General features: G+C 40.5%; 1 protein-coding gene across 1 annotated transcript; it reads right to left on the reverse strand.

The window, feature by feature from the left end:
* Positions 1-41: 41 nt before the first annotated feature.
* On the reverse strand, positions 42-6,718 carry LOC106574278 (septin-10). Its single transcript, XM_014150068.3, has 10 exons — positions 6,550-6,718; positions 5,681-5,795; positions 5,225-5,420; positions 4,762-4,948; positions 3,892-4,053; positions 2,731-2,827; positions 2,438-2,606; positions 2,157-2,289; positions 1,701-1,885; positions 42-1,071 (listed from the first exon to the last, which is right to left on the reverse strand). Exons 1-10 carry the CDS (start codon positions 6,574-6,576, stop codon positions 1,056-1,058), a joined length of 1,287 nt encoding a protein of 428 aa, XP_014005543.1. The 5' UTR covers positions 6,577-6,718; the 3' UTR covers positions 42-1,055.
* Between the last annotated feature and the right edge of the window lie 1,300 nt (positions 6,719-8,018).

Genomic DNA, 8,018 nt, shown 5'->3' on the forward strand with positions numbered 1-8,018 from the left:
CTCTCAATTCATTAGTACAGTGAAATAACATGACATGTATGTATGAGAAACATATGTTTTATTTTTAGTGATATAAACCCTTGTTTCTCCACACCTAAGAACAAACCTCAGTTCATATTTGAGAGTTAAGAAAAAAGCATTGCAGGTAAGAGTTATTTTCAAAGCTATCCCTTCTGAGGGGAAAAAAATGTTTGGCAATCATTATTCCACACACGACATTAGATGCATGACGGTTCTTTACAATGTCAAAACCACTTGACCTAGTGTTCTATTTAGATCATTGAGCAAAAAAAACATGGTTTCACTCTTCAAAAACGAATTCCCATGTCAGCAGCCGCTTCATTCTTTAGCGTTTGAATAAAATACCAGGAAGGCATATAATAAGTGTTTTTAGAATGTAATATCAATAATACCTCAGTGATTGGAATGTAACATGCGGTGGGTATAACTTAGCTCCGGTCCTGGTCGTTGGTGCGCGTTCCTCCACTAATGTAACATGTGAGGAACGTGCACTAATGTCCTGGATCAGAGCTAGGTATTTCTAAACATGGAATCCATCCAGAAACCCACGAGTCTACAATAATAACACATGGAATAAATATCAAGCTATATAATACACACTACTGGTGAATAGCATATTTTAAAAGACATGCAAATATATATTCTGCTATCTGCAGAATTAAGTGAAGGTTTACAAACATTATCTGATATCCAATTTAAAGTGAATACTCAAGACAACCCGGTAAGAAAACAAATTCCGAGATTGGACAATTAAATACATCTTGAATGTCAAACAAATTGTATTTCTGTTTAGTGTAAAGTACAGTATTTTCAAACGATAACCCTAACCAGACCTTGATCATTTGGCACCCTCTAGCTGTAGAAGTGAAAAGTAAAGTAATACAAAGGGTTACCAGTCTTAAAAAGAGCCTTATCAATACTCTGGCTGGTATTTAACTAATAAGGCAAACAATGATGACTATCGGTGAATGTATTCCATTTTGTATTTATTTGTCTTCTGACTGATGGGAGGGGGTCTTTGTCCATTTATTTCTTCACATGAACCCAGAGCTAAAGGAGACCCAACGAAAAAGAGGAAATATAAAATCACTCATTTGCGAAATGTGTCAACACATCTATACTCCTTAACTAAGCTTTCCTATCAACTGTCAAATCAATAGTTTCCTCATCTAAAAACAAACTGACGTTTTCTTTATACCCTACTTCCCTCCCTATCATCTCACTGACTTCACAGGTTTCTGAAGCAACAGTTGTGGTTTTGGTTAGTAGCCTCGTCACAAGTCAAGTTAACATCCTTAGCTTCCATTTCTGGACTCCTGTCAATCAGAAATGCAATCACACTGATGAACTAAAATGACTGTATAACGCCTGCAGTCCACACACAAAATATAGAATTCTGGTGTACATACATTTTAGTTAGTCTCTGCACATGCATCATGAAATTGAGAGGGGAAATAAAGTTTGAATAGGGGAAATAAGTTATGATTGAATGTGATTAACAATGTGTAATAGAGCTTTGAGCTGTCCCAAAACATTTCAGCAATAAACATCGAAGGGAATTAAACAGCCGTCCTGAAACATATTTTACAAGGACATGCATCATACTTCTTGCGGTCTTTGTCCTTTTTGCAACCATTTAGGCCTGTGTGATTAAGTAAGTATCAAAACTTTTATCTTACTTTTTACGGTCTTTGTCCTTCTTGAGGTTGGCGTTAGTGTTGAAGGACTGGCCTTGGAGCAGCTCGGCAGCTGCTTTCTTCTTGCTGAAGGTGTTGATCTCGTCCTCCAGAGACCTTCTCTTCTCATCCAGCTTGCTCTTCTCCTCAGAGTGCAGTCTCTTCAGCTGCTCAAACTTACCTTGCAACTGAGGGGAAAACATCAAACGTCAGTGTTTTTAATACCTCGAATTTCTAGCGCTTTTCTAAAACCCAAAGACGCTTCTCACATGGATCTCTTCAACCAAAAATACATTCATTTAATATGAAAGATCATTGAAGATGGGTTTTCTGTGATGATTTCCCCTACAATTTTTTGGTTACAAATCATGAGTCTGAACGCCACGTCTAGGCCTATATGTCTCTTGCTGACCTGTATAGCATGCTGTCACAGTAGGACACTGTGTGTGTGTTCAGTACCTCTCTCTCGGCTTCCTTCAGCTCAGTCTCCTTTTCCTTGACTCTCTGGACAAACATCTGCCTCATCTCCTCCTCTCTCCGCTGCAAATCTCCCAGGAACTCGTGACGCTTGGCTTCATAGGTCTCCTGCAGGCTGCAGACACACAGTTTAATACAAATATACAGCCTCCTCTCGCTGTATAACGTTAAATGCTTTTTCAGACCTTTTAATCTATGCAGCTTATCTAGTTATCACAGGCCCAAAATGATAACTGTGCGTGCACACACTGCTCTCTCCGTACCTGACTGGCTTGCTCTCTGGGTTTGTGTCTGTGAATCCCATCTCCTCCAGTTTGCAGCGGCGGTAGAGCTCGTAGTGGCGTGTGTGGGTCTGCTCCCTCAGGTCCTCCATGTTCACACAGATCAGCATCTCCCTCAGCTTCACAAAGTCACAGTGGTTCTCATTCTCCACTGAAACAAGACAGACAGACATACCTTTACCCCCTGGCATTTGTACTGCAGAGCCATAGACACTTCACTTCAAAGAAAGCAAGCTATAAGTCTGAAGCCTACACGGTAAAACAGGTGTACCTACCTTGCACCACACCCCAGGGATACTGCCGAGCTTTGACCATTTTATTTCCAATCTTCACCTCCTCTGAGCTCCCCACAACAGCAAAAGGCAGGATACCCTGACATTAGCAAATAGATCATAGGCATAGAAGACACTGAGTACATTTACATGCACACTAAGTCAATATGAAACAGATTTTGGCAGTAGGATAAGTATGGCATTAGTCATGTAAACACCTTACTCTGCATATCTTAAATCGGAGTACGGTCAAAATTGAAGAAAGCATACTCTAGGGTTGGGCGGTATCTTCTAATTTACTATATACCGGTATTGATGCATGGACCGTTTTTTTTCCCTTCTATAACGTTATCTTAATGTTTGGTTTGTTGAATGTGATATGCGACTCGTCTCTCATGAATATGTTGATGATAACGATGCTGCTTTCCACTTAGCTTCTTAATATTAATCAAAATAAAACACAATTGTACTTGTCACATCCACAAGCGTTCTACAATGACACTATTAGTTTGTGTATATTACTGTCTGCAAACAGATAGTGTGCCTTTACTTAGCAAATGTTTTTATTGTTAGCCGCTGGCTAGCTAATACATGTACTGAGTCAGAGCAAACATAGCTAGCTAATACACCCTGATACCAGTGCTGTTGTAGGCCTAAATCAGCATGTAGTTTGTGCAACAGTATCTTCTAAATCAGAGAGGAATAGGCGAGGTATGAATAAGTTATCTGCGCATGTGCTAGCACCAGCCGAGTGAGCCTCCCTCTTTAGCGTGAGTGAAGTGAGTTCGGGAAAAAATGAAAGTAGGAATATTTGTAGTAGTTCCCATACAAACTTTAGATGTCCGAACTCTTTCTAAAAAAAAAATAACACGTCGCTGTCGTAGAACATTATTTTTATTGCATATTTTCTGTATTGATCAAAGCCCTATCAGGTAGTCCCATGTAAACAGGATAATTAGGCAAATCGTTCTTCTTGCAAAGCATGTAAATGTTTTCATCAAACTACCCACAATAATCGTGTTACTGTGTGCATGTAGCCATACTCACTGAGGTGCACTGTCTAGCACAGTCAAATTCACCACTGTGAGGAATGGAATTGGGCAGAGATCCTGAAAGATGCCAAGGGATGTGTTGGCTGGAACCAAGGGAGTGTTCTAAACTCACATTCATGGCAGTGTTGATCTTGGAGACTGTCTCGTCGTCGGTAGGGAACTGGTAGATCTGGACACCGTTACTGACCAATTCACTCATGATCTTGATCTTAAACTTGTGGAGCTCGCTCTTGGAGATGGTGTCTGCTTTGGCGATAACAGGAATGATGTTGACCTACAAAAAATACATAGTTTGTCTTATAAATAATACATTTTCTTTCTGAATTGACATTATTCCCTCAAGAATCAAACAGGACATCAAATTAATTTTACAAGAAACAAATTCCCCTTTGTGAAAGAACAGTACTGTAGAACACAACTATGGGGCTCCTGAGTGGCACAGCGGTCTAAGGCACTGCATCTCAGTGCTAGATGCATCCCTACAGATCCTGGTTCGCCTGTATCACAAACCGGCCGTGATTGGGAGTCCCATAGGGCGGCGCACAATTGGCCCAGAGTCGTTAGGGTTTGCCAGGGGTAGGCTGTCATTGTAAATAAAAATGTGTTCTTAATTGACTTGCCTAGTTAATAAAGGTTAAAAAAAATTAAAATACATACAACTAAAGCACAGTCAGGACAGACTTCTGTGATTGCCCAATGTCAACATTCTGATTTGTCAGACTTGTTCAGTCCTGTCACAGTAACACAGTAGTAATTACTCATCATGCAGTTTTTATCAACCGCCATGACACTTCCTAAACTGCCCAAATACTCCATAACACTAAATAAAATTAAAAACACCCCCTTAATTCTACATTTAAACACAACAACAATTATGAAAGTTTATATTTATAGACTAATGCTGTATAACTGTGCCAGAAACAAAATCAAAAGAGAGAAAAAAATGCAATAGTGACAGCTTCTTTTAGTTTTAGGCCCTCACCTTGCTGTCCAGTTTCTTCATGGTGACCAGGTCTAGGGACTTGAGAGAGTGTCCTGAAGGGGCGATGAAGTAGAGACAGGCATGGATACGGGAGTCATGGTAGTTGTGAAGGGACCGCTTGATCTTCAACTCCTCCTGTAGATACGACTCAAACTGGGTGTCAATGTAGTCCACAACATGCTGGTAGCTGCCAAAGGAAACATTCAGAGAGGACATATTCCATCAGAAGTTGTGAGGTAAAACATTGATTTGTGTTGGATAGAAAGACATAATAATGTGCTTTGTTTCATCATTCAGCATCAGGGTCATATTCATTAGGGCATAGGCTACCATAGCAAAACGTTTTGAAACGGAACACTAAAACAAGGGTTTCTTAATGAAGTTATTGGACAAGTTCAAGTAGGCTGTTAGGTTGGTGCCTAATGAATACGACCCAGGTATATCATGACTGCACTTCTCTCACCTCTCCTGCTTGTTCATCTGGTCCCCAAAGCCCACTGTGTTGACGATGGTCAGCTTGAGTCGCACGTTGCTCTCCTGCAGGTCATAGGTCTGCGCTCGCAGCTTCACCTTGGGCTCGAAGTGGGACGACTCAAAGTTCTCAAAGTTAGTGTTGAACAGTGTGTCCATTAGGGTGGATTTGCCAATACCAGTTTCGCCTGGATAGTGAGGGAAATATTGTTTGCTAATCTTAGTGATAACATTGCTTTGTAAATTTTGGGTCAAACTTGAGGAAAATGAAGAAAAAAAACACATTTTAGAGAGTTCCAAAGAACAACATTGAGGATTCTGGGCATAAGTCCAGAATAAGTTTTAGAAATGAATTTAGAGGAAATGGGCCAACTTATTTTTCCCATCTAAAAAAAGGGATACTGATCTGCTGGCTGAACTTTTAATGTAACATCACAACGTTACTCACCAATACAGAGGATATTGAAGCAGAAACCTTGACATGTTGATTTGTTGACCAGCTGGTGAGGTAGGCTGTCAAAGCCAACATGGCCAGACAAGGACAGGGGCCGGGCATTTTTGTCCTGTTATAGGGAGACATAGCCTAACATTAGGCCAACTCAGTATGACTATATCTGACTGTCTACAGCTTGGACTGGTTAACCTAGGTAGATAATCTTCTATTCCTGTTTTCATTGTCTGTACACTACTTACCCATACAAGGCTAAATGTAAATTTGTCTACAGTACACACAAACATTGACCTATTTCTATGAATGACACCCTACCTGACCTGTCCCTTTCTTTACTGACACTGATTGTGGTACAGATTGTGGATAGACCTGGAAAGGCTGGAGATAGATGGCAGATCAGTTTAAGCAGCATTTGGCTAGATTTTGTAGCTAGCACAGAAAGTTAACTTTCACTGGCTGCCACATCGGCAAACTAACCCATGCGTTGGAAAACTAGCTAGACAGATCATGGCTAATTGTGTTCTATATGTATTTCATATATTCATTCTTGCTCAAAGGGCGTAAACAAACCGGCAGTAAAACGCTGCTTTTTAGAAACTCTGGTTGGAGTTAAGGTGTTAGCCACATAGCTAGCTGGATAGTAAAAAAGTTACTGAATCAGTTCCAGGTCGTCTTATTGTAATCCTGCTATGCAGGCGGTCAGATCTCACAACGCCCAGATACATTTTACATTTCAGGATTACGCAGCGCAACAGCAATAAAGACGACCTGGAACATAACCATGCTAACTAGCAAGCTAAACGAGCCGTCAGTTTTACAAATGTAAACCTACATTATTTAGCGATTAAATTAAACACAACAATTACCCCCTGAGCAATATCCGACGTAGTCATCTCGGAATACAGGAGCTAATAGCTACAAATACTAGCAGGTTGTAAAGAAAATAACCTCAACTAAAAACTTTGAAAAATCGACTACCTACGTAGCCATGAAAGGAATGTAGGCTTGCAAACTTTTTCCATGGCTGGGGATAGACGAGTGACAGTTTTGTGTTAAACAATAGAAACGATATATCTTACAAACATATGAGGTACTACATGTTCTGATTTTGTGATATGTATTTATCAAATTCTGAGTACATAGTAGTTATTTTGAACTGCAAGATTGTTTGTTACCATATAGCGACCCCCATAGAATGAATGGTATAAACCAATTTTCCGGAAATTCGTTGGACATACATAGTGTGAAACTGAGTAGACATTTTGGTTCTTTTGCGACTTTGACTGAAGGGCCGCTAATTTAGATTCCAAAATGGCGTTTCAAGGATCACAGTTTCCCAATGTAGTGGTTGATAAAGAGGCGTGGACAGAGATAATTTTGAGGAGATGGAAAACGCCATTGGAGTCGTATAACGTTCATTGTGTACGTTGCCCATGTATCGTCTATGGGCCACGCGGTGCATTCCTGGGATTCTGGGACAAACAGTGAATGGGAGTCGACTGGGCGCTAGCTCAAAAACACAACATTAGCATGAATTTAGTGAACAATAAGTACAACATAAGTATTTCCGATATGTGAGATAATCAACTTGTTCTCTGAAATATCGTATAGCTTTGGAATCGTGACATTACGTACTTTCAAGGAAAATAGGCAGGTTTCTCAACTCATACCCTGATTTTGTGAAGGGATTATGAGAAGATTAGTTTGCAACCACGTGGTGCCGCATTACAAGTGAACGCGGTCGTTTGACAGTCTGTTGTTGGGGCGTTATGCCGCGTTCAAGACAACTGGGAAAATGGATTTGAACAGCCATCCAACTCGGAATTCCAACTCTGTCTAGAGCTTTGACTTTCCGACCTTAAGATCACTGACTTCATGATTTGAGGCGGCAGGTAGCCTTGTGGTTAGAGCCTTTGGGCCAGTAACCGAAAGGTTGCTAGATCGAATCCCCGAGCTGACAATGTAAACATCTGTCATTCTGCCCCTGAACAAGGTAGTTAACCCACTGTTCCTATGCCGTCATTGTAAATAAGAATTTGTTCTTAACTGACTTGCCTAGTTAAATGTAAAAACAATTTGACAGCGTATTTTCCCGAGTTCCCAGGTGTTTTGAACGCTGCATTATACCACAGAACAATGAGACAGATATTAAACCGGATGTGTAAATGTGAAGCATCCGGTTGGCGTTTCCACTCACTACCAAATATGGTGATGCGAGGAAGGCCAGTGGCCGGCAGTGTGAGATGATGGAGTGAGATGGAGTTTGGCCAACATTCTGCAAATTTTCTAATCGATTAAACTTTTGATCTCCGTAAAGTTTTATGTTTCCCAAACT

Source organism: Salmo salar, chromosome 16 (assembly GCF_965601325.2).
Source record: "Salmo salar chromosome 16, fSalSal1, whole genome shotgun sequence".
Lineage (NCBI taxonomy): Eukaryota > Metazoa > Chordata > Actinopteri > Salmoniformes > Salmonidae > Salmo > Salmo salar.